General features: G+C 38.8%; 1 protein-coding gene across 2 annotated transcripts in view; it reads left to right on the top strand.

The window, feature by feature from the left end:
* Positions 1-27,412, top strand: part of VWA8 (von Willebrand factor A domain containing 8) — a 330,448-nt gene that overhangs the window by 241,325 nt on the left and 61,711 nt on the right. For both annotated transcript variants that reach the window (XM_080798346.1, XM_080798347.1), the window contains exons 36-37: positions 2,514-2,595; positions 6,698-6,902. In XM_080798346.1, coding sequence (XP_080654472.1) covers positions 2,514-2,595; positions 6,698-6,902 — 287 coding nt within the window. The remainder of the gene's footprint in view (positions 1-2,513; positions 2,596-6,697; positions 6,903-27,412) is intronic.

Below are 27,412 nucleotides of genomic sequence, written 5' to 3'. Positions count from 1 at the left end.
ACCTTGGCGCTATGCACATAGCTGTCCCCACCATTTGCGGGAACTCTGTGGTAAATACGCAGCCGTGACTTCCCTTTTGACATTAGTGAACTCATGCTCATGCATAGCTTATACCTATCCTTGAAATCCACCTGGATTATAAATGTAATGGAAATTTACTGAGCCTTATTTCCTCTCTCTAACGTTGAAACGTTTAAAATGGAGAGACAAGGATTTGGCCAAGTTTGGAGGGAAATCTGGCCACGGTGTTCGCTTCTTTAATTCAGTCATGCATTCTGAGCCGATTCGTTTTCAAATCAGTAAACATCAATGCCGATTATTTTTCAAGTGCTCCCCATTACCACCTCCACCACCACTCCCTTAATACTGCTTTCAAAAGTGCTTTATAGCCACAAAGTGCCTTTTCTGATACGTGAAAATATTTTTTAGCACCAGGAGTAAAATTCTTACTTTCCCCTTCTTGAAATAGACACAGCCATTACTGCATTTTCTCACCCTCTTTATGCCATGGAATTAATTTGCACAGTGAAAGAAAAGATATTTTAAAATAAGTTGGCTTACTTTGCTTTCACGGGCCGTCTGAAAGCTCTGGTGGCCACAGCTCCTAGCTCAGCTTCTCGCTACTACTTACGAAGAAAACGCGCCCGTGAGTGACAAGCCAACATGTAAGTCAGTTAACAAGGCAGCCGTTTCAATAACTGGTCATTTTTGGCAAAGAACCTGGGTCTATAAATAATTTAACCTACTTCGGCTGGGTCTTAGCAGCAGGAACTGTCAAAAGTGATATATGGTGCAAAACTTTATCCAAGACTGACCTCTCGTCCCAGGCAGCGTTTCCAATGCAGGCTGTGTGTGACTGATGATAAGCATGCTTGTTTTATATAAATGGCCATCTAGGGATGGCCAATTCAGCCGGGTGGTCAGGTTACCATAGTAACTCTCTTTTCTTACCCTCTGCTGCCCTGGACATTACCTTCCTTGCCTCCTAACCCTCTGACCTCTGGCACTCCTCCCTGCCTTGCTCTGCAGCTCATACCTAGCCCCCAGGCCTATGGGTTTCCAGAGGCCCACTTGGTGGGTTTTGTTTTGTTGTGTGGGGTTTGTTTTTGTTTTTGTTTTTGTTTCGTAAGGAACTTTCCTGTTTCTGCTGTGGGCTCCTCAGATGAGGCAGGAATCCCATCTCCTTCTCTCTCCTCAGTACTTTGTATAGTAGTGTCTGGTACAAAGTAAACCTAACCATGTTTGTTGAATAAATAAGACATATTTTGAGTTTTGAATTTTTTAGAGGGTCTACTCAAAAACCTCTGGCTACAAACATGAAATAAAAATACCAAGTTTCTTATTTTCTTATTTTTTTGTAAACTACATTGGATAAATTCACTGTGAACGTCCTGGACATCTCATTCTAACCTGAAGCTGTAATAAGAGATGGACAACAGACAAAAATCTTTAAAAAGTATGGGTCAGCTTAGGCAGGAGCCATGTAGAGGGGTGGACAGAGCAGAGATTTCAAAGCCAAGAAGGCCTGGGTTTGAGTGCCATCTCTGTCACTCTCCAGCCGTGTCACCTCAAGCAGGTCACGTTACCCTCGCACTTCTGTTAGCTTCAGTTTTCTCCTCACTCAAGCAGGAATCATGAGTCTTTGTGGTCAGGATTCAAAACACTGCCTAGAAAGACGGAGCAAAGTTTCGGGCACACAGTAGGGGCAGCACGTGATGGTCAGTGGTGGTACTCAGGGCTTTGGAAGAGAAGTCAGCAGGCCCCTGGAATTGGCTAGGAAACAACTCCAAGATCAGAGGGAGGGGGGCCTGGCCTCCATATATCAGACCCCCCCCGCCCTTTCATCATTTCCATGGTCCAGAGTCCTCATTGCACAGACCTACCTTGACCTCACCCTCGCCTGTCTTGGTGGCGCTAATGATTACAGGTACCACAAGTTGAGCACCTACTAATTAAGTGCTTTCCAATCACTAACTGCATCTAATCCTCAAAATAATGTCTGTGGTGCTCAGATGCTGTTGTGATCCCCATTTTACAAATGACAGAAGCGAGGTACCTAACCTGACCAGCATAAAACACGGTTCGGAAATGTCAGTGCCGGGATTTTGTACCCAGCCAGTCCAGTTGCAGAGTGGCTGCTTGTACTGTCATTGTGACTTCCTAGGAAGGAAAGACAGAATTCAGGTGAAGAAATCTTTTTAAATAAACTGTAAGTGCTAAAATGGCTCGTCTTGGAAAGCTAGCAAAGACAATGAAAAGAACTCAGGTCATTTCTGGACAATAAAGAACCATGGCCTGATGCGCATGTATTTGACAGTCTTTGTGTTTTCTTGACCAAAACATAACCCTACAGACTAGATTTGGCCCAGGACCTTGTCAGGTGGGTCTCAGAGCTCTGTCCTAGGCTACTGGTAGTTTCATTCAACTTCTAGCAACATTCGTGCTTTCTGCTGGTCCTACGTTGGTATCATGCAGTAATTTAATACTCAGCTCATACCATGACTTGTTTGCAGATGTGACTCCTCCGCAAACAGCTGGTTATATAGAAATCACTGACCTTCAATCAAAGAAACTCCGATATATCCCTGTTCCCAGGTAAGCCACATTCACCTTTATTCTCATTTCGTATGTCAGATCAAGAGCTAGTCAAATCTTATCGTGCGTTCCGAATAAATCTGTGCTTTTGTCTCCTGAAAGAGCAAAGCTCTTTTTCCCCCACTTGCAGTTAGCTTGTATCTTGCTGCTGTTCTTCATGCTTTACTGCTATTTTTATTTTCATTTGGGAAAAATGTTCAAACATTTTATAGGTATAAGTCTAACAGCCTTTGAGGACTTCATTTCTCTATCATTGATCTAGTCATTGATTGATCCCCAATGATAAATTTTTCTGTTCTTGAAACAGCGTTTTCAGTATTGCAGAAAATTTTCATCCTTATTAACTTTATTTTTTTCTAAGTTTTCACTTGAATTTCTGTTAGTTACCATACAGTGTAATATCAGGTACACAGGACAGTGATTCAGCACTTCCATACACCACCCTGCGCTCATCCCAACAAGTGCCCTCCTTAATCCCCATCACCTGCGTCACCCATCCGCCTGCCCACCTCCCTCTGGTAACCATCAGTTTGTTCTCTACAGTTAAGAGTCTGTTTCTGGTTTCTCTCCCTCTCTCTCTTTTTTTTCCCTTTGCTTGTTTGTTTTGTTTCTTAAACTCCACATATGAGTGAAATCATATGGTAATTGTCTTCTCTGACTGACTTATTTTGCTTAGCATAATACTCTCGAGCTGCATCCACCGTATTTTCTAACTTTATATATTAGTTTTCAGAGGTAAATGTGTTCAAAATGTCAATGAATTTAAATAGCATTTTTTAAAATGGTTTTTAAAAATGCTGTGAAGACTATTTAGTAGCTAAAGTCTTCCAGAGATTTTGAATGGAACTCGTGACCATTCACTGCTTCTGTTATTGTCCAGTGATGGAAGCAAGGTACGTAAACCCACTAGACTGAGGACACAGAAGGAGAACTACGTGCTTGGTTTCTACCCTTGAGGATCACAGTGTCCTCACCAGTAGCCCGTCCCTTTCTGGATGTGTCGGTTCCTGATCTCCCTCTCTCACTTGAACCACACACCTGCTCTGGTCTATTTGGCCCAGCTTCCTCATTCTTCCTTACTTTGCTCCTCAGCCAGTGCCTCCTTCGAATCTTTTCCTCTGCTTTGGCCTAGTTTAACACCACATCCCCTCATAACATATACTTCCTTATAGGCGACTGAGCCCTCACAACACAGGGAGAAAACCTCACCTGAACTCTCTAGCAGAGGAGCCTAGAGAGCCTTCCAGCATGAGAGAAAGGCCGGCCACACAGAGACCTTTCAGTCACCCTCAGCATCACCAGGCCTCTTTCCAGCCACTCCTCCAACCCCCTAGAAGAAACCAGCCCAGTGTGACAGTACACAGTAACTCAGAAACACAGTTTCATTTCTTAGGACCCTTAATCAGGGTCAATAAATATGAATAATCAAAGCATTACTCAAAAAAATAGCTTTACTTGTTCCAACATATATAAATATGCCTTCTTAGAGCACCTTAATGTGTCAGTTTAATGGAAAATGGCTTTTAGTCATTTGGGAAAATTCCTCATTCTGTATGAAGTATATGCTTATTAAAATACACTATGAGTTCAAGCAACAAAAGCAAAGAACGACCTTGTGTTTTTTACATTTCTAAAAACATTAATAATTTTTTCCCAGTATTTCTCTTAATTGCTCTCTCATTAGCCCTGGCTTTTATTTCATTGCTCTTCTCTTTTAACTTTCTGTGTGAACCGTACGTGATACCTGCCGTGCAAGGAACATCTGGCAGAGCAGCTGTGTAAAGAGCCCGGGCCAGCTGGGCACCACAAGGCAGTCCTTCAGAGCTACCATACTGCCCACCAGAGACAGAATGCAAGCCAGATGTGTCATTGTCAATTCCTTATTAGCCATATTTTTCCAAAGGAAAACAAGATAGGTGAAATTGACTTTAATCACATTTTATTGACCCAATGTATTTAAAATGTTATCATCTTATCATGCACACTCTCTCCTTAAAATAAATAAATATTTTTTAAAAATTTTAAAAACATAAAATGTTATCATTTTGACACGTATTCAATATAAAAATTTTAATGAGATATTTTATATTCCTTTTTTCTTCTTAGTCTTTGAAATCAGTTATGTATTTTACACTTTTGGAACATCTCCGTTTGGACTTGCCATATTTCAAGTGCCATGTGATTTGGAGTCTGTTCATTATCAGTATATCCTGAATTTCTCTTGAGATTAGCTATTGCCATTTTTGGCATATATGCAATCCAAGAGAACAACCCATCTGGATTTCAGTTTTCCTGCTAGTTGCTTAAATTTAGCATTCTGCTAGATAGCTGGAATTTTCCATCTGATGGCTAACTTCAAATAACAGAAAATACAGTAACACTGTAACTACAGGGCCAAAATGAATACATCACTTTTGCCCCTAGTAAAACTCGAGTCTTTTTCCTCAAGCTTTTGTATTATTTACATCTGTAAAATGATACTGCCTAGCTCTCATCTGTGGGTGTCTGGAAATCTGGGCCTCACTCTACTATAATTCTATGCATTCTTTAATGACCTTTCTATAATGTAGTAAGGAGAAGATACATTTAAAACAAGGTAAAGAAGAGATTCTAGAGCTGGGGAGCAAATTGTGGTAAATACATAACTTTTTTTCAGCACTGTTTTTTGACATATTGAAGAAATTGCCCATAGACTTTTCAAGTTTCATGGTATGAAGAGTTAAACATTTAGCCAGTAAATACAGTATTCCACAGTCTTACTTCTTGAGTATTCTTGGAAGACTCTCAAACATTATTGTTTCATGTAGATAAATTTCATTGTTCTGGAATAGCCCTTTACTTCACCATCTGTACCTATTAATTTTTTTATTTATTTATTTTTATAAATAAATATAAATAAAATATAAATAAAATATAAATATATATATTTATATTATATAAATATAAATAAATATAAATATAAATATATTTATTTATAAATATATTTATTTATAAATAAATAAAAAATAAATAAATAAATTTATTTATTTATTTATAAATAAATAAATTTATAAATAAATATAAATATTTATTTATATAAAATATAAATAAATATAAATAAAAATAAATATTTTTATTTATTTTATTTTTTATTTATTAATTTTTTTTACTAAGGCACATGTTTTACCATGAGGTAAATCCTGTATTATATCAAATGTCACCTTCTTTGAGTCCTTCTAGCCCTGTAAAGTAGTTCTGAAACCCCGGGACCCATACTACTATTATCATCCTCTTCATATTAACATTTTCTAAAACTTCTGTGTCCTGGAGTAGCTAGCTCGGTCACTCTGTGTCAAATATCTACTAAGGCAGACTGGGAAGAAAGGTCAAAGTAGTCTTGGTTTATTCTTTAGAATATTAGATTTTACCCAACATATAATGGTTTTCCCAGATCTACACTGATGGTTTATTATGTTTTTATTATCTGATCAGACTATCCCTTTAGACCATTTATTTCGTATAGAAAATATCAGATGTATTTAGACAGCCAACACTGGTAATTAGAATTTCTAATCTGTTTCTTTTGCACAGTGAGAGCTATATTCAGAAGAAGGAAGTATGCAGTTGACTTATAGGCAATAGCTGCATCCCTAGAAATGAATATATAACAAAGGAAATATGTATAAGTATGAAATATGTAATATGAGAATACATAAATTCCTTGTTATAAAGTCCTGTAACTCCCTAAGTTAGAAAATGCAAAATATTAAATACAAATGCAATTAAAACCCATAGACAAGATATCAGTTTTCAGTTTCAGCACTTACACTGAAACTTAGAGCCCTAAGGAGTGAGCCCAGCATTACAGGCGCATGAGATATGAGACGGTTTAGAGTTCTTTTCCTTCCGACAGTGAATGCTAACATCATCGGGAGTCCACAAATACAGAAAAAATGTAAATAACCAATAGATAACTGTGTATTTTTTTTCTTACAGATGACTCTTTTGCTATCTTTTAATGTGATTGCTACTAGAGTCATTTTATGGCAAGTTTAATGAACCAAAATTGGACAAACTAGCTTCATTACTACCAGTCGACTGACTACTGTAATTTCCTTATCAGATCAGAATATCTCTCGCCATATACCACATGGCTCTCTACTATTTCGGACACAGATGCTCTGCTAGCTGAGTGGGGCAAAGGTGGCGTTGTTACCGTTGACATGGGAGGTCACATCAGGCTCTGGGAAACTGGACTGGAACATCTGCAGCGATCCCTCATGGAATGGAGAAACATGATTGGTCGAGAAGGTGACAGACATATGCAGGTACCACTCAAATTGACCTCCCCTCTTACAGGTGCATATTCAAGTATATCTTTTAGTTGCAGCTGCCACAGTTGTGGAAACTTCTGGCCCCAAAACTTAAATGTGGTTGCTTAATAGCTAAAATAATTTCTCATAATAGAGAAAGACAAACCTATCCCTCTAGAGAGTGAAAAAGTTAAAATGTGCCCCTTTTTTTGGTCAGTGCCTAAGTATTCAGGTCCCTCACATCACAGCATGAGAATACAATCAGCTTTTGTTGTCTAACCTCCAGTAGTAATCAGTTTCCAGCACCACTTTCACATCTGTTCTGACTGTTACTGCCGTCATCTTCAGCATCTCCTCATGCTACCAAGGAAGCGGAGATACTGATATAAAATATAGCCCATTACCGTAGGGCCAAAACCTATAGCCTAGAGAAGATAAGTAAATGGCACATCCGGTAGAGATGCATCTTGACTTAGCAGTGGTCAAAAGTTGCCCCAACCCTGCACTGGAAAGAAACATGGCAACAGGGCACCAAAGTTAGAGGAAGCTCCAGAAATGGCTCAGTCCTCAGCTAATCTAGTTGCTGTCTGGAACTCCCATGAACAATGAGGAGAGCTGTGTGCCCATAAGTACTGAAGCATATCATTAAAGGATTTATTTGTAATTGATTTATTTTAATCTTCAGAAGAAAACTTCGCTGTTTACATTTCATTTTTATCCAGCAAGGTAGGAAGGAAAAGTAGGTTCCTGCCAGCTGTGTTGCTCTGCAAGATAAAATTTCCACCAACTATTCCACTGATACCTGATTAATAATTACTCCTTTATGTGGTTATTTTTGTGATTTCCCTTAAAGGAGAAAGGCTTAGATTTATGAATGAATAATACATATTTTTCTTAGATTCTTAAAAGTTTATAGGAACATTGTCAAGATTGCAAACCAACGTAGGCAAGCAACCTCAACTTCTTTTGAAAGGGTATGAATGTATTAATTTAATTAAGCTAAAACAAATGTATTGCTCTAAAATAAACATGTCATTAAGTACAGTGATGCTATCATAGCAACAGACTGAATGTTGGTCACTATCCATAACAATAATTAGAAAATTAATTAACTGTGGTTCTGATTCTCTTATTATTCTAAGCATTAGTTTCTTTTTCTTGTGAATTAATCTCCTCTTTTCATTACAGTGCTTGAGGCCTAAGAGTAAATACTATTGTGTTTGTATTTCTTATATTTTGTTTCAATCTCTCAAAAGTCATAGAGATGAAAGGTCCTATTTTTCCAAGGGTCAAGATTGTGGCTTCTTCCACAATAGAACTTTAAAAAGGAATTTTATTCATGATTTTCATAACTAGTCTTGACTGCTGCAAAAGTTAACCCCTATTTGCATTTTAGCCATATACTCTTCTCTTCCCTGACTTCCCCAACTCTGTTGTTCGTCTTCCTTTTCCCAACTCCTAGCATAGTGATTGATACACAGTAGGCAGTTAATGTATTTGTGTATGTTACACTCGTATATACTAAATTGCACTGGCCACTGAAGCTATTTGATGAAAATGGAATTGTTCTTTTAAACTGTCACAGGTTACTCATTTGTTTTTAATGTAACCGAATAAGTGTTTATTGAATGAATATCTATAGTTAATAAGTTAGAAATGAACAGAAATATATTATCTAATATGCCAAAAATAATCAAAATGCTTGGCTGTGGTTTGCAAGGCAACATCTGATCCTTTCCAGACCAAACTTTTCCCAGGAAATGTATAACTTTATGTCTCCAGTTCACAGTTCTGCTATAGCAGAAATAAGACGTACTTAGAAATAAAGTTACACATTTGAGAATTGGATGTTAGTTTCCCTTAGAAACTTAGAATAGATGTTATCCAACTTTCTCCTTCCATTTCTGTGTTCCTGAATCCATTTTGGTCGATATTGAAATATATATTTATATATGTACTCAAACCGGGAAACAGACTATGATCTTGCATCTTTATGTGTAAACAGACAGGATTAATTGTCCAAATGGTCTGCCATTGTTTTAGTTTTGGGTCACATCTCTCCTCTTCTCCCTGCTTGGTAAATAATGAGACTGTATATTTAATTGCTCTTATTTAGACCAGTTGGTGTGATTATTTACGAGTAGTTTACACAACCAAATCCAGATAGGAACCATGACAGAGCAATGGTTCTAACAAGCAGAAATGTGCCTTTTTCAATTCCCGTACCGTGTGATCCCTCAGGCTATTCCTCATTTATGGGCCCTTTATTCGGCATATGTCTACTCCTGGTTTGGGACCTTGAAAAATGCCTTTCTTGGAAATATTGAGAAAAGAGAGTATGTTCTAGGGACTGTCCTTAATGCTGGCTAAATGCCCACCCCTTCCCTGCTCCTGGCAGAGTAACCCGATCTCCACCTAGTGGCGAAATGGACTTACTTTACATCCTGGAAATTTGAAAGGCCCGCTTGGCACTTCAGTCCCAGGCCTGCTTGCATGGGGGATGTGCACACGCCTGTCTTGTATGGTTCCTGTTGGTCACGAGATGTTCCTTAAGGTCAGTGAAGGCAGGCAAACAACCTGGCAAACCATGCCCCACTTATTGACCCACTTTTTTCCCTGATTCTTCTGCATGGGAGCAGAACTGTTGATACTTAGATAAACATCAGCTACACACTTTATCACTCTCCTTTACATCTTGCTACATTTCAGCCTTCTAGAGTTATTAGTTCTTGTAGCCATTGTTGCTTTGAATTTTTATTTTTGCCGAATGAATTCCTTGATAGTTTTCTTTCATGAGTACAGTTTGAAAGAGAGTATTTATTGAGCTCTGCATATAAAATGTGCTCATTAATTTTACATGTTTTGATGGGAACATGTGTTTTTCTCACAGCAAACAACTAAAACAACAAATTCAAAGTGTCAGCATAACTGTAGTTCTAAAAGCCCATAATTAAGAATTCATATTTATGGGGCGCCTGGGTGGCTCAGTAGGTTAATCGTCTGCCTTTGGCTCAGGGTCCTGGAATGGAGCCCTACATAGGGCTTCCTGCTCAGTGGAGAGTCTACTTATCCCTCTCCTTCTGCCCCTCCCCCCGCTCATGCTCTCTTTCTCTCAAATAAAATATTTTTTTAAAAAAAGAATTCCTATTTGTTATTTTTAGACTCCATATTTTCAGAAGCATGTGTTAATTATAAGTCAAAATTTTTCTGACCGTACTTCAAAGTGTTCTCTATAAAGTATATTTTTCCACTTTTATTTAGCTACATTTGGATTTGTCCCAAGAAGGCTATTAAAGCTACACCCCATTTTTCTTCAAAAATCAGATCCTCTTCTCTAAAAAGCTCCTGGTGACTGTTGTTGTGGGAGCACAAAGGCTAAAAGGTTATAGCTGCCAAATGTTATTGTCTAATTACAGTAAACTAATTAGAAAGCAAATCATCTATATATTACTGGTAAAATCTCTCTGAGACCTTTGAATACTGTATATTTGTAAAATGGATAGAATCTTTGGAACACACTGTGGGACTGGAACTTACTCATTCGTACAGTGAAGATAGTGCCCAGTACACAGTAAATGCTTAGTACAGGCATGAAACAAATACATAGAAAAGATAACTAATTTATATTAAGCACCATTAATCCTTTCCTTCTTTAAAAGAAGACATTCTAGCAATATGAGTAAAGGTGAATTGTTGCACTTTGGTAAATAGTCCTGTCCTTTTCTTTAACTACTAGCTCAACAGGATTTTTTTTTTTTTTTTAAGATCTCAGTAAGATAGAAAGTCCTGTTTCCATTTTGGAAACCACTAGATCATTTCACTGGACCTCTAATAGCACATTTAGTTTTGCAGTATGCGGACTGTTCTCTCCACATGTGAGGGGGCTTGCAGTTCTTCTTTTTAAGGAGGATAGTTCATAGTTCACTCTTATACTTCATTCTTCACTTTGGTCAGTAACTCTGGAAATACTTAACAGTCTAATTCAGTGGGTCATTATTACAGAACAACCCATATTTTATAGGATTATTATATGTACATGTATCTTTGGAAATCTTCCTTGGCTCAAAAAGGTAATGCTTTCTTTTTTTAAATTTTTATAATTTCCCACCATATCTCCTAGCAATATGAGCAGAGCTGGTTTTCAGCAAGATGTTCTAGCCACTTGCCTATGCGGTAACATTTGAACAAGGCCTCTAATGATTTTCCCATGTTCCTGTTAGAGAAATTCCCAGCCATAGAAATTCATTTTGAATCTAGATTTGGAATAAGGCTTAAAGATTTGAATAAGATCTCTAATGAAAATGCAAGATGGCAGGGGAGGAGTACCCCGTGGTGTGCTGATAGACCAGCTCTTTGTGGAGGGAAGGGGAGGACTGTTTATGATGTTTGCCAATTTCCATGGTGTAAATACTCCCTCGGTGGCTGATTTCAAGCCACTGAAGGTTAACAATCTAGTTGCTAAATGTCTGAGTATTTAGCAGCTATCTCTCACAAAGTGGTACAGTCGGGCTCCAGCGTGCCGCTGTCTTGATTAAACCTTTAACCCCCTCGCCCCACTAGGAAAATTATCACAGTTACCTATCTGCAAGGTCTTTCGGAAATCAGGCAACAGAAATGTAGGTGAGAGAAAAAGGCAACAGAAAAAGGAAAGAAGTACTAAGAACACGGGTAAGTTGGTGTCGCATTATCCCTGGGAAATGTTGAAACCTGCCGTTGTCCCAGTTATAGATTGGCGATGCTCCTTCTGAATCAGGAATTCAGTCTGAGCAAAGAATTGGGAGGAAGTCTGCACTCATATACAATGATGCTCCTGGGTTCATGAGCACAAGCCTCCTTTTTTAGAAACATTTCAGAAGGAAATCACCAGCTGATTTTTACATTCATCCAGAAGCAGTGCTTCCATTAGATCACAACTTTGTTGGTAATTGTTAAATATAACTAAAATTAAATGAGCAACTACCTCTCCGAGACAAACAAATCGACAAGCTTATAACTTTCAGGGAGGTCATGAGTTTTCATTAACCTCTTGTGCATATCTAACAAAAATAATAATCCTCTAAATCACAGCAACTGTGGGCATTATAGTGCCTTAAACTAACATTAAAAACAGAAATATCATCTTGCCTTCTCATTGTAGAAAAGACCTAACCTTAGGAAATTGCTTTTCAGATCATCAGCAACAGAAGTATTCTAACTCCTTTCTTTCATGGCAAACCTTAATATCATTATTCTATATGTTACTATATCCCCAGTGCATATATTTTTTTTAAGATTTATTTATTTATTTGACAGAGAGCGAGATCACAAGTAGGCAGAGAGGCAGGCAGAGAGAGGGGGGAAGCAGGCTCCCCGCTGAGCGGAGAGCCCAATGTGGGGCTCGATCCCAGGACCCTGAGATCATGACCTGAGCCAAAGGCAGAGGCCCAACCCACTGAGCCACCCAGGCACCCCCCACCTCCAGTGCATTTCATTTAACAACATGATCAAGTAAAGAAGTGATCTTAGCAATATTTAAAGTATATAAGGAAAATAAATTAATTCTGTAATATATCAGTTATAAATTGAGATGTCAAATGCAATGAATATGTTGACAAGCAATGGCTCTAGAATTTTTATGATTCTGAGCTCATTATGTATATAGTTTCGTGCAATCACAATGACTCTAGAAATAAAACTATGCTGTTATATTCATAAATAAAATTGTAATTTTATTCATAAGCAATACAACCTGTTGGCTCTACTTTCCAGTTATAATATAAAGACAGTACAATGCACTGTACCTTACAAAGTTATTTTAAGAATGAAATGCATTAGGGACGCCTGGGTGGCTCAGTTGGTTAAGCGGCTGCCTTCGGCTCAGGTCATGATCCCAGCATCCTGGGATCGAGTCCCGCATTGGGCTCCTTGCTTGGCAGGGAGCCTGCTTCTCCCTCTGCCTCTGCCTACCACTCTGTCTGCCTGTGCTCGCTCGCTCTCTCTCTAACAAATAAATAAATTAAAAAAAAAAAATAAAAAAAAAAAAGGAATGAAATGCATTAGTACCTAACACAGAGGTACTCTATAAACAAATAAAAATCAGAAACTTAGAATTCAGGTAATATTGGGCCATAGAATTCTTTTATGCTTATATGGAAACAAAGCCAAATTAAAAAGAGGTTTTCTGTTCCTCAAACAACTAATATTAAATCATGACCCAATGAGTTACATAATTTCACCATCTTAGTGTTATAAGATGTGTGGTTTATTTATAATCCTGTTTAAGAAAAGTTTTGTCAGGCCCAAAAAAGGAATTAAAAAGGGTCTGTGCCGAAACCTGTCAGCTTGAAGAAAAGCAGGAAATCAATGATAGAAAAATTCTCAGCAACGAATTATAGTGTTTAGCCTTATTCAAAAGACAAATTAGGACAGGACCAAAAAATACACAGTAAAATATATATCATCTTTAGCCTGAGTCCTGAAAACAGTAAAAAGAGCAAGTCAAATTTGGAGTTGTCTTTCTTAGTTTTTCCATATGCTGTACTCTTGTCTCTCCTTACAACATTCTAAAAAATGTCTCTCTTTTTATTTTTGATTTTCTCTCAAGGTCAGGTCACAGACACCATCTCTAACCTTTCTTCTTTGAATAATTCCAACTATTCTTTTGTTTATTTAATTAAGATTTGCTGAGCACCCAGAATTGCTAGGAGAAAGAAAGAAATAAGGTACAGGTACTGACTCAGGGAACTTACAGTCACGTAGAGCTACAACCAAGTAAATCGTAGTGCAGGGTGGTAAATAAACTTATGGGAGAATGATCAAAGGCTCAAAAGACAGTGCAGAAAAATTTGACTCTATCTTTGGAAGGAGTTCCAAGATGAAATAATCCCCAAACCCAGTTTTTCAGGAAGAGGGAAGGGACTCCTGATAAATCAAATGCATGTGATTAGTTTTGTCTCTTGCCAAAATCCCAGTAAAAGAACAGTGAAGGATCAAAAAGAAGTACAAACCCCACCCAGACAAAGAGAACTAGAGACGCAACAACACTTGGAGGATGGAAAATAAATGGGTGGGTGGTAATGAGTTATCATCTGGAGAGAGCTAAAACCCATTCCTCCAAAAGGGGAAGCCAGTAAGACCCAAGATGCTGTACTCTGCAGAAGCCCGCGAAGCATCAGGACATCAGGACTTGAAAACACCATGGACCTCTGAAGGTTGGAGAGTGCAGGGTGGCACCGGAAGCTGGAAAATTAATTGAAAGCCTATATAGAGACAATTTAGAGAGCCAAATTTTCTCCTCCATCTTATGCACCTGGCTCTTATACCACTGGCTCTTCTCTAGGCTGGTCAGAAACAGGAGCTGTCATGGAGATTTATACAATTTAGGACAAGAGTGTGACCATATAGAAAACAAGAAAATAAAGTGAAAGTCTGCTTTTCTTATTTGGATCCCATGAAGGTGGCATCCACATTTATATACTTTGAGCAGAAGAGTAGAAAAATCCTTTCTGGAAACTGACATGTCCAAGAGAAAAGCCTTTCTGCTGCTAATATTTGAAAGTTTCTTCTTAGTTACCTTACAAGAAGACCCACTTGTTGTCAAGACCTACCTTGTGCAAAAAGTTTTCAGCCCCTTATTCTTAAATATTAATGGATAGCCTCTTCTACAAAAAAAAAAAAGAAAGAAAAATGGAAATCAAAACAAATGAACAGAGAAAATAGAGATGCAGAAAGAAGACTATTTCACAAAGTGACAGTAGATATTGTCAGAGAAGTAAGAAAATATGATGATCATAAAACAAAAACATGATGCTATTTTAACATAGGATCCTTCAAAGAACAGGAAAGATGTCTTGGAAATTGAGCAGAGTCAAGTACAGAAATGTTGAATCACTATATCCTATACCTGAAACTAATGTAACACTGCATGTTAACTCTACTGGAATTAAATAACCAACCAACCAAGCAAACAAACAAATGCTCCGTGGAGGAAAAAAGTAGTAGCAAAAATAAATTCTATAGAAGGGGTTGGCCATTCATTTGCTAGTAGTCTCCAATTTCTATAACATATCTAAAAGGTAAAAGACACGGGGCCTTGTAGGGGGTTAAAACGATTTTCTAGAGCGTGTTTCATATGAACCTCTGAGGGCTTGCTGATAGGAAGACAGGTAGGAAAATGGGTCTCTCCCACGGACTTCTGGTCACTTCACAGGCAGAACACAGCCCATATATTTCCCCCATGATCTACAGCCTAACAAGGCTGTCAGTATTCTCTGCTTCCATCAGAAAACTGCTAAAAGCATTGGATCCCCTAGAGAAACACGTAGTATTTCTGGAGCAGGAGTGTGAAGCTTACAAGCTATAGGGCAGAGCAGAAAACTGTCCGGGACCCAAAAGCCAGAGGAACTGGCCTCGCGGGTCTGTCCCAGAGGAAACTGGCCTTTTATTCACTTAGAAGTTGCTTTTCTTTTCCAAGCTGCTGTGTTCTCGTGATTTTATTTAATTAACTAGTCAAGGATCAATCTTATCTCAGCCATGTTTGTGTACCCAAAAAACAAAACAAAACAAAATAAAAACCTGTCCCTGCGCTTTTTAAATTAATTGATTTGTCAATAATTGTCTGCATATAAATATAATGAAAACTTTTAAGTATAATCTCAATATGTACTAATGAATGGCCCTCAAGCAACAATTGACACCTGTAGATCCAAATATGATTACATATTTGCCATCATAAATACTTTTTTTGGTGAGGAAGAAGTTTTCTTGTCATGTCGATCTACAATCGAATGGCTCTATTAATTGAATCTCAGTTCTTTAAAAGCTCTGTTGGTTCCCCCCAACCACACCCCATATTTCTATTTAATTTTCATATAACAGTGCATATACTCTAGACCTGGCTTCAGGAAAGTCAACAAACCATAATCTCCCAGAGAGATGGTGGTGATCCTAGCTGTAGAATTTCTTTGTGAGATGGGCCGGTGGTCTTCTGTTGAATTATGGAAATTATGGACAAATAATAGATATTCGAGTCCCCTGGGACCCAGCCATCTAGAATGTTCCAGTGGAGCACTTGCTCTGTACCCACCAACATAGGACCTGTGGAGAGATGGCGGAAATACCGAAATATAGAGCATGGTTTTTCTCCTCAGGGAGTTTGTACTATGTGATTGGAGAGATGAGGCTGATAGTCATGAAACAGCAGCAAGTAGTACCAAACAGTGTGTGGTTCAGTATAAATCGGGGAGTTTGGGCCCTGTGCCATAATAGTTCAGGAGAGAAGTAGGTATGCAGACAAAATTTATAAGTGAAGGAAATGGGGCTTGGGCTGCACTTTTATTTTATTTTATTTTATTTTATCTTTAGATAGTTCAAAAGGAGAGGTCAGAGCATTCCAGGCATTCCAAAATTCATGACCACAGGCATAGATACAAATGAGCACTGTGTGTTTCCTTAATAAGAGGATGAATTTTGCCATAGGCTTGGATCATACCAAATCCAGGAGTGACCTGGTGCAGATACCAAAGGAACAGTAAGCAAACATTACAGCCAATGTGATGCAAGCTCAAAGCCCAGAGGGCAAATCCAGGTTGAACACCACCTATGCCAAAGAGACAGTGGAGAGTATACCAGAGCAGGGGCAGAAGTAAGAGCTGGGTCTGCGGCCACCAGAAATGTACAGGCTGGGGGATTTCAGAAGACTGGGTGTGATTTAGTTTCAGCCCTGTCTTACTGGTGCAGGACATTTTTAAAGGCAGTTGAAAGGATGTTAGTCTGTTTATGCGTTATCTGTAGCAAGTTATAAGACAAACCTAACTAAAAAGCAAAGGGTATCTTTTGGGGATTGGTGCAATCAGGAGTCACCTGAAGGCTTTGTGAAGGTACAATGAGGCTTCTAGGTTCCTTTACCTAGGAGCTGCTGAAGGGCATTGAATAGGAAAAATAGAATATTGAAGGCTGTATTAGGAAAATGGACTTGGTAGTGATGTGCAGTCTGGGAAAGAACCCCAAGTAAACTAGGGCAACTATGAACATGGGTATGATCTGGTGGAGAAAGGCTGCATATGGGACATGGTGCCAGACATTGTGGACGTTTCTAATTTGAATACCTGGCAAAATGGCAGATCATTGTAGGAACCCGGAAAGTTGGAGAGGAGATAGGGTTCAAGCATTTTGAGTATGCTTTGTCTGAGGTAATGGTGAGATACTTCACTGACAGTGTACATTTGGCAATTAGAAATAGATCACTGGACCAGAGATTCAAGCTAGTGAGAGTTAAAACGATCTTTAGCACACTATTGAGGTTTTAGCTGTAACCATGAAAATGGTTAGATGCTAAGGAGAGTAGAGAGAAAATGATCATAACAACTGAGCTTTGTTTTTAGAAAAACCTACCAATATTTCCAAAAGCATATTCTCAGAACCCTCTTTAATAAGAAATCCATGTTCAAGCTGTTGGAAGACACTGTATAATTTAGGTGCCTCTTAGAAATGAAATGACAATTAGGAAATATATGGCTTTGGGAAGTCCCAGTAAAGAAACCTCTTTAATTTGTTTAACCCAGTAGTCTCCAGATCTGTTCAAAGTCTTTTGAATACTTCAGCAAGTTACCAGTCTTTAAAGATTTATTTATTTACTTATTTATTTATTTGAGAGAGAGCGAGCATGTGCACAAGTGGGGAGGAGATGAAGGAACAGAGGGAGAGGGACAAGCAAAGCAGACTCTGCGCTGAGTGCCGAGCCCAGCGTAGGATCCAATCCCACAACCCCAAGACCTGAGCCAAAATCAAGAGTTGGATGCTCAACCAGCTGGGCCACCTAGGTATTCCAATTGCCAGGCTTTATATTCCTGTCTTCACTCACTTCATCATGGACTTTGTGTAGTAGATCTCTTATGACAAGACCTTTATGCTAATTCTGAACCTGACTCAGGTTAGGATACAGCCACGTTGCATGGCATGTATGACTTAAGGAAATAAATCTGCAATGCTAGGGTTGACAGTTAAAAGAATAATTTATCCTGGATCTTTGAAGAGAGGACCTATTATTGCATTTGATTCCAGATTTATTATGGAAAAAGTATGAAAAATGATGCTTACATAGAGCACTAAAAGTGACAGAAATTCAGCTCACATTAACATAAACTACAAAAGGGAATTTATTGGCGCATGTGACCTAGTCTCTCCCCTCCTGGCTCTGCTTTTTTCTGGAGTGGCTTCATTCTTACAAAGCCTTTCTCCATCTGATGGCAAAGTTAGCCCCAGTAGTGCTAGCAATACATGGTTCTTGTAGCTGACAATCCTAGCAAAAAGGGCACATCTTTGCCAGTAATTTCAGCAGAAGTCTTGAGGGATACTCCAGTAGGCCTGTGAGGTCACCTGCCCATCCTGAACCAATCACTGTGACCAAAGGGGTCAGATAATCTTAATTGGCCAGACCTAGGTCATGTCTTCACTCTTAAGAGTTTGGAATGAGTGAGGACCCTATCAGTCCCATCTGAACCACAAAATTAGGAATTAAGAATAAGGGAAATACCCCAAAAGAAATACTGAATAAGCAAAAACATGACCATGTGATTTTTTTTTTTTTTTTGGTAGTTTTGACAGCTGGAACCGCCCCCTTACAAGTGACAACTAATGACCTTTCTAGGCTAGGGCTTCCTGAAGGCTAGAACTATTGTCAGATTTACTGTGTTTTGCACTCAGCATGACATTCATGATACATGAGTCTTAGCAAATGCAATATGAAGATAATTAGGCCAATGACTGATCTATAGCATTCATTAATTTCATCTTTCATTTAATTCCTAGAGCGAATACCTCAGACATATATGCTTGGTTTTCTAAGCACATGTAGGACAGAAATAAACACTCTAGTTACAAGTGTCTTATGAGACTTTCCAGTTGCGAGGGTTTTGAATGAAATTGTCAAGTCTTTTTTGACAGTGCTCTGATGCCATTACTGTGGGTCTTTCTCCCAGCGAGAAGAACTTCGTGATATTGGATCATTTTCATTATTTTTTTCTTTTAGATATTTCTGTTCTAAGAAGTGAACGCAGTGCTGTTAAAAGCCCTACATTTCGCAACGCTGGTATGGGTTGAGTAATCCTTTCCATAAAGAGCAGTGACATCCCTAGAGCCCCGGTAGGGAAGTCTAAAACATAACTAGGCTTTGTGCGAACCAAAGGGGAAAGTGCCGCATTTGGCTGTGAGTCATTACCTCAGCCACTCTACCATCATATTTACATATATAAGTCATTGCCCAGAAAGGGGAAACCCTGTCAAAATATAAGAAACAAATTCATGTGTTCTAAATCTGGTTTGAGTTAACCTGTAGAGCTCCCAACAAATATGTAAGGACTGTTTCACAGCAATAAATAGAAGCTATTATTGTTACTGTGGCTCTCTTAATACTAAAGTACAATGTTTTTTCCTATCCTATAGCCCATAATTACTTAGAAGTTTAAAAATTAGCTGCACTGGTGCTTGGGTGGCCTTCAGCTCAGGTCATGAGTCCCCTGCTCTAGTGGGAAGTCTGCTTCTCCCTCTCCCTTTGCCTCTCCCCTTTGCTTGTGAGCTCTCACTCGCTCTCTCTTGCTCTCTCAAATAAATAAATAAACTCTGAAAAAAAAAATTAGCTGTACATCTCTCTGGTTTGACGATAGGGATAAGCTTCTGACTGCTCTCAAGATTAAACAGACTTCAAGATTCTGAATATAATTCTCCTTCTCACTCAAGCCCAGCTCAGGAAATATTTAGGTAGGTAGGCAGGTAGGAAGTATATTTATATTTACTTATTTTTATGTTTATAAATATATGTGAGACATATAATTAATATATGTCTTTATATATATAACCTTTCTAAAGTTGCAGTACAGTAGTTTTTAAAAATATGCCTTGACTCTCCCACTCTGAGTTTTTCACTGTCACTTCTAAATTTTGGTCAGTTTGAAAAGAGCGTATTGTTCACCAAGGACAACTGCTGATAAAAACAATAGAAAGGAAAAGCATTTCCCCCTCAGAGCCTTAAACTCAAGCCTATTTGTAATTTCTGTCAACAAATAATTTTTAAATTTTTCCTCACCAAATCTAATTATACATTTTAAAGCTTTTTCTTTCTCTCCATGTGATTTTTTCATGAACCACTTGGAAGTAAGCTGTAGACATGGTACCCTGTTACCTCTAAACATGTCAGTGAGTATTTCCTCAAAACAAAAGCACTCTCCTACATAACCACAGTACCGACCTCAAAATCAGGAAGTCGGTGACCAGACATCATCATGTCTAGTCCACAGATCTTATTCAAATTAGCATCCTTTTTAGCACAAAGACGCAGTCCAGGATCACTTTGTGTTCTCTTTCAATCCAGAACAGTTACTCATTTTCCATGGCTTTCTTGACCTTGACATTTTTGAAGAGCATAGGCTAATTCTTGTGTAAAAACATCCCTCAAACTCTTTTTTTTTTTTTAAAGATTTTATTTATTTGACAGAGAGAGACACAGTGAGAGAGGGAATACAAGCAGGGGGAGTGGGAGAGGGAGAAGCAGGCTTCCCGCCGAGCACGAGCAGAGAGCTGGGAGGAAGGCAGAGGCTTAACCCACTGAGCCACCCAGGTGCCCCCATCCCTCAAACTCTTAATCTCACAAAACAAACTGAGGGTTGCTGGGGGAGGGGGGAAGGAGAGGGTGGTGGGGTTATGGACATTGGGGAAGTTATGTGCTATGGTGAGTGCTGTGAAGTGTGTAAACCTGGCGATTCACAGACCTGTACCCCTGGGGCTAATAATACATTATATGTTTATTTAAAAAATTAAAAAATGTTTAAAACATCCCTCAATTTGAGTGTAGCTAATGTTTCCTCATTTTAGATTCGGTTTATGCATCTGTGGCAGGAATATCACAGAAATGATGCCATGTTTTTCTCGGTGTGTCCTATGAAGTGGCACAGTGTTGGTTTGTCCCATTACTGGTAATGCTAACTTTGAACATCTGGGTACAGTGTTATCTCCTCTGTGTTTCTCCACTGTGAAGCTAATAGTTTTCCTTTTATAATTCATATATGTCTTCTGTGGCCATTGTTTTGAGACTATGTAAATCTCTTTATTTCTCCTCAAGCTTGCTTTCTCTAATTTTACCATCCATCAGTGATTCTTGTTTGAATCAATCATTACCACTGTGGTTGCCAGTCAGTCCTCCTACATTTATCAGTTGGCATTTTATGCTAAGAAAGGACCCCCACCCCTTTGTTTTTTATTAGTATTACCTCATGGGTTTCTATCTTATTTAACAGGTTATAGTCTATTGCCATTCTTATTTATTTGGATGTTCAGATTGTTCCAGATTTAGCCAATGGGAACCCCTTCAAGCCAGCTTCTTTATCCTTTTGACATGCCTCATTTTTTTCCCTACTTCTTTAATACGTGGCACCAAAAAATAGATCTAGTTACTTTTGTCTGTGATTCTATGCCCTGGTAGAAATATGATTTCTTTGGGCAGTTACTTTAATAACTGCCTATTGACTTAGATCAACCTGTTAGTAGAAAAGAAGCATTCTAAACTACTTCCATTTAACCAACTCACCAAATTAACCTACCCTCTTGAATGGTTCTCCAGAGTAACTTGAATGTTTATAGTTCATCAGCTTCCTCTGATAAACCCTAGCCCTTCTATTCCTACTAGTTGAGTTGTACCTTCTAGTTGAGTTTGACAGGAGACATTTTAGTAGAACCTTCAGGATGAACTACGTATGCATACCAGTTACACTCAGAGAGTCCCAGAGTGCTCTGTCATTCATAGTCATATATAACAGAGGAAAATCTACAAAGATGTGAGCTAATATAGCCACTGTATGTGTTGAATATTTTTCTTCATTGTAACAAAGTTGTCTTGTGAACAAGGTCTAGGAAATCAACCATTAGAATCTTTAAGTCTTGTTAGAGATTTGGTCAGAGACAGAGAATAATTTTTCCTCTGGCCATTGGCCAGGGCCTAAAATAATAATATTATAGTGACTGTTACTCTTATTTGATGGTTATCTATCCATCTTGCTACAATTGATCATTAAGTAGGCTTCAAATTTTTCTAGTTCATTTGGCTGAAATTGGTATTTCTGCTGACCACATGAGGGTGTCTGTGAGCTTAGAACAGGAATATTTCAGATAATTTCAGTGACTAATAAAACTTCAGTAACTAATAACTGTTCTCAATTCTCTATATTTGGAAGTTGTAATTAAAAAGTGTAGTCGGGGTAAGCAGAGGATTTGAGTTAATGCTCTTTGCATTTGAAGATCTTTTGATTATTAAATGAAAGGCTTTTATGGGAAGAATTCAGCACTTTTAGTGAAGTTGCATACACTGAGGTATTTTCTCAGGTCAAAAATTAAGAGATCCAGGGGCGCCTGGGTGGCTCAGCGGGTTAAAGCTTCTGTCTTCGGCTCAGGTCATGATCCCAGGGTCCTGGGATCGACCCCCACGTCAGGCTCTCTGCTCAGCAGGGAGCCTGCTTTCTCCTCTCTCTCTGCCTGCCTCTCTGCCTACTTGTGATCTCTGTCTGTCAAATAAATAAATAAAATCTTAAAAAAAAAAAATTAAGAGATCCAGATCCTCTTCCTGTTTCTACCACTCATGTGTGGCTTTAGGCAGTCACACTGTCTCTCTGGGCCTTAATCTCTTGATCTATAAAATGAGATAGATTGTAAGCTGATCCTTTAGGCCTTTCTATGAAAGGCAGTAATGAAGATAAAACCTAAAATTGAGAGAAACATCAGAGAACTTCTCCATAATAGTGATTCTTTTTTAATTGACTGCCTAGGATGTGCCAGCCACTATCAATACTTTCTCTTGAACAATCATTACAACTGTAATTTTATTGTTTTATTCTGAGGTTGGGTAAAATAATTTGCCCAAGGTCACTCTCCTAAACAATGAACAAAACTGACATTTCAGCCTAGATCTTTCCAACCCAGGAGGCCATGTTTTTATTCCTCTTCATCACATGGCTTCCTTAGGGCCAAAAGACTGGTTTCAGTGGAGATTGTACTCTTAGAGAAGAAAATCATTCCTTCTCTGCCCTGGAGATCAAGTGCTTACAGGTGCTGGATGGGGGACACATGCCAGGAATCTCAAGGATCACAAGGCATTCCTGATGAGTAAACTGAGTCCCAGAAGTGACTTACCTGAAATGATACATTTATTTCATTTCATTTATTATGGCAGAAGTTGAAAAGACAGTTCTGTACTTTTAGGACTCTTCCTTTCCTTAAGAAAAGGGAATTGAGGAAGAGGGAATTGGAGGAATGGTTCTTTCTTACTGTTTTTAGAATGTGAACTTTGTGATTCCTCTGCCCATCTGAGTCAGTTCCAGGAAACTGAAATTACATGCTCCTCCCCCAAGAGAACTGCTGGACCCACTCTGGCCAGGGGTGACTTCTAGGAAGTGTCATCACCCGCTTTAGACATCATAATCTCTTTCTTCCACATGGAGTAAATCTTGCAGGTGCTCCTCAGTGCCCCCTACTCTCCCAGAGACTCTGAGAAAGCACCAAGTCCCTTTCTCAAAGATTTGACTAAATGACACGTTCCTTCCACATTCCTGGTGAAAACTGACCATGCACAGACCCATGGAAGTAGAAGTACAGAGGGACTGTCACACAGAGGCCGATCTCTGCAGCACAGAAACCTTGCCTCTGTCCCCACACTCTCACCCCCCACCACCAGAAGGTCCTGGAGAACAACTTACTGTAATTTTATACTCCCTGTTTGAAAATAGAGAATCAGAAATAAAATCTCAACGTCCTCTGACTCTGGGTTTTACCCCTTAGAGATCATTCACTAGAACTTGGGCAATCCTTCCATAATGGTGGGAGATAGAACCCCAGCAGTAGACTGCAGTAGGGTTTGGATTGATAATAATAACAATCTGTTTAGTTTAAATAACTTGAAAAAAGAAAATCTGTGGATGGGTAAGGTCCACAACAATTATATAATTTGGTTATAGCGTATAGCTCTGTTAAATATTATAAACATAATTACCAGGATCAGTTTTAAATTTATTAGAACAAGGAAGTTTGTGAAGAATAAAACTTCAATGTGGGAAAAGTTGAATATTTATATTAGCTAATCGCTGTCTCGTAATTCCTGCAGCTTAAAATACTAATAGTTCTTTTCTATGATCGTAACAAAATCTGTTTTAAAAAATCTAGTGCCCTGTAAGTTTTAAACTCTTATGCCAAATGCAAAACATCAGCCTATTATTTTAAACTTTCTTCTAAAGCATTTCTTTATTCCTGTAGAGCCTAAGCACAAATGATACAACTTGTAATTTAGAGGATTATTGCCTTTAGCAGTACTATGATCTATGCGTTACCACTGCTACTGTGGAGGTCATTAGAATTGTATCGTTCCTGAGACAATTAAAAAAAAAAAAAGTTTTTGTAGGTCTGTATGCAAAGTATCTGAAGAAAAGATTATTCTCCTTGCCTGCCAAGTGCAGCTTCCAGCAAGAAGCATTGTGCGGGACCTTTTATAGACATAGATGAAATTCCTTTTGCCATTTGAACAGTGTTTACATTCAGGAAAGTTCACAGTTAAGTCTTTGACATACTGTGAAAGGCTCTTTTGTTCTTTAGAAAAACATACTTCCTCATCCTTTGAGTCACCTTGTTTTTATTCCCTTGTTTGCTTTTCAGGGGAAATAATGCCCACCTCCCAAGTACTGTCAAGGGAAGAGCAGCTTCAGGAATCAGGGTTGTTCTCTGTGAGGAAAGAGGGCTTGGTTATTGGCAGAAAAAATCAGAAACATTTTTAAAACCCCGAAAGAGATAAATAATGTCATCTCAAGCTTCAAAAAAGCTATTTGGGAAGGATTTTTTCCAAGGCTAAAAAAAGGGATTCTTTTTTTGTCATCATAATTAACAGTGATCAGGCTCAGGAAATAGGAGACCACTCTCTCGGGGCTATAGACAGAGTCCAAAGGCTCTTTTCTATTGTGTTGGGAAAGAGCTCCACTGCTAACTGTACAGATGCTCTAAGATTTGTGTAGTTTAATGTTTGCTCCCACTTGGTGGGATCCAGAACTAGTTTTATGATAAATTCAGGCTTAGACAACTCTGATCTGAATTCTCTGGCATTACGTATTTAATGACAAATACTGTGACTGACTCCATATGTGAACTGATTTTTTTTTTTTTAAGATTTTATTTATTTATTTGACAGAGAGAGAGCACAAGCAGGGGGAATGGCAGGCAGAGGGAGAAGCAGGCTCCCCACAGAGCACAGGGAGCCCATGAGGGACTCCATCCCAGGACCCCAGGATCATGACTCAAGTCAAAGGCAGTCACCTAACCAACTGAGCCACCCAGACGCCCCTGTGAACTGATTTTGAAGGGACAAAACATTGCTGTTTCATTCATCCCCATACACCCCGTGCTAACACAGTGACCTGAGCTTACAGGACACCTTGTCAACATTTGCTAGATGAATGAATGAAATAAATACATACCCTTCCAGGATAGCAATTTCAAATAAGTCTTTTACGTGAATATGTGTTAGTTTTTTGTTTTACTCTTACTGGTGTGTAGGTATACTCTCTGTGTTAGTGTTTCTGTAAACGTACTACATCTGCATAAGTGGGAGATTACTTGTGGTTTAGGGATTAGTTATTCAGACCCTTCTTCAGTCACCCTAAACCTGAGTCATCTGGAAATGTATCCTAGAAGCTTCTAATCCTCCTTTATGTCCAGGGTTTTGCCATAAGCAGGGCGTTGGAGTCCGTGATCTTCATGCTCTGGCACATTTCCATGGAAGATATTTTTTGTCTGCAAATGCCAAACAGAGATAGGCTTTACTGTTGTTGTTAGAGACACTGGGGCGTTGTGTGTGGGGGAAGGGGAGAGGCTGGAGCATGCCCCCCACTGTTAATAAGCACTTTATATACTTTCCTGCACTTACTCTTTGTAGCTCTCCATGAGCTAGGTGACGATTTTTACAGATGAAGAAACAGAAGCTCATTAGGTAATACACCCAGTGTCCTGGGGCCAGTAAGTGACACCATCAGGTCTGTGTCCACCAGAACAGGCACTGAGTTTGCCAGTTAGGTTCAGGATTGTCTGGTATAAAACCGGTCCAGACCGTATATCCTGTATGAGTGCTATCGTTTACAGCCTGCTGAAAACTGTGCTAGCCCATCCAGTGTCCCACTTACAGGTACTCATTATTTTCTATAAATCTGATGTATAGTAAAAAGGAAAAAGCAGTTGCTTTTCAGAAATACTCCTTGCTTTCTTCCACTATGATATGCTTTAGAAATAACAGAAAGAATTCTATGACTTTCAAGAACACGTCTATTACTTAAAGCCAGTGTGATACGGTAAAAAAGAATCTAACGAACCTAAGCTTTTGTAATGAAGTGGACTGGGGACTTGAATCCTAGGTCTACCACCTACAAGCTGTGTGACAGTAAGTTGTTTTACATCTCCTGGCCTTGGATTGCTGGCCTACAAAGTAGAAACAACAGTGCCTCCCATGGAAAATTGAATATTAAACATAACATGTGTAAAGTACTTAGAGAGTGAACAGCATGAGGGCAGGGATCATGGACCTGTCGTCCACATTATCTTCCTAATGCTTGGACAGGCACATGGGGCTCTTGTCACCGGTATCCACTGAGTGAATGAGAGAGTGAATGCATGAATTCTCTTAAGCAATCAGCTTAAGTAGGTTCCATCATTCAATTTCACATGTACAAATCAGGAAAATTCTATGAGAAGTTTTAGCAGGAAGAAAAATGGTACACATTTTCATCTTTGCATTTTTGGAAATGCCTTTCATTCTTCCAAATGCAACCAAAAGAATATGAGGTAAATGCAAAACTCATATTTCATATCACCTGATTTTAAAAGAAAAATTTTTACTCTAACAAGTGAATAAGCCAAGTGCATTTAAGTGCAAATCCTAGGGTGCCTGGATGGCTCAGTCAGTTGGGCATCTGACTCTTGATATCAGCTCAGGTCTTGTTCAGGTTTGTGAGTTCAAGCCCCACACTGGGCTCTACACTGGGCTTAGAGCCCACTTCAATAATAATAATAATAATAATAATAATAATAATAATAAAGTGCAAATCCTAACTTGGAATTTGTAGGCAAAGAATGGTCTTTTCCTTGGCACCCCTCCCCCACCATTTTACTCTCATTTTTTAAGGTGTCCATTTCTCTCAAGTCTTGCTTGGAGCAGCTACATGGCTGAAAATGTTTTGAGTCCCCTTCACGTCACATCTCTTGCAGCTGAGAGCAAACATGTTTTCAGGAGCTCAGAAGTAATCAAATTTTCATTCCAGCTGCCAGGACCATAAAAGAGGCCTGCTGCATTCTGGGCAGAGTGCAGCACTAGGAAACATCAGTTTGGTATTTGTAATACTTGCAGCAACATTGAACTTCCTGTGTGAGGTCATGAATGAACAGCAGATCATGAAAGTTAATATAAGAATTGGACAGGGTGTTGAATTCTCATTCAACTTAAATTTCAGAAAATATCCCTGATTAAAATCCTGAGT

This window comes from Martes martes, assembly GCF_963455335.1.
Source record: "Martes martes genome assembly, chromosome: 3".
Lineage (NCBI taxonomy): Eukaryota > Metazoa > Chordata > Mammalia > Carnivora > Mustelidae > Martes > Martes martes.
Note: the sequence above shows the minus strand (reverse complement) of the source record. Positions and strands in the feature narration are given on the sequence as shown.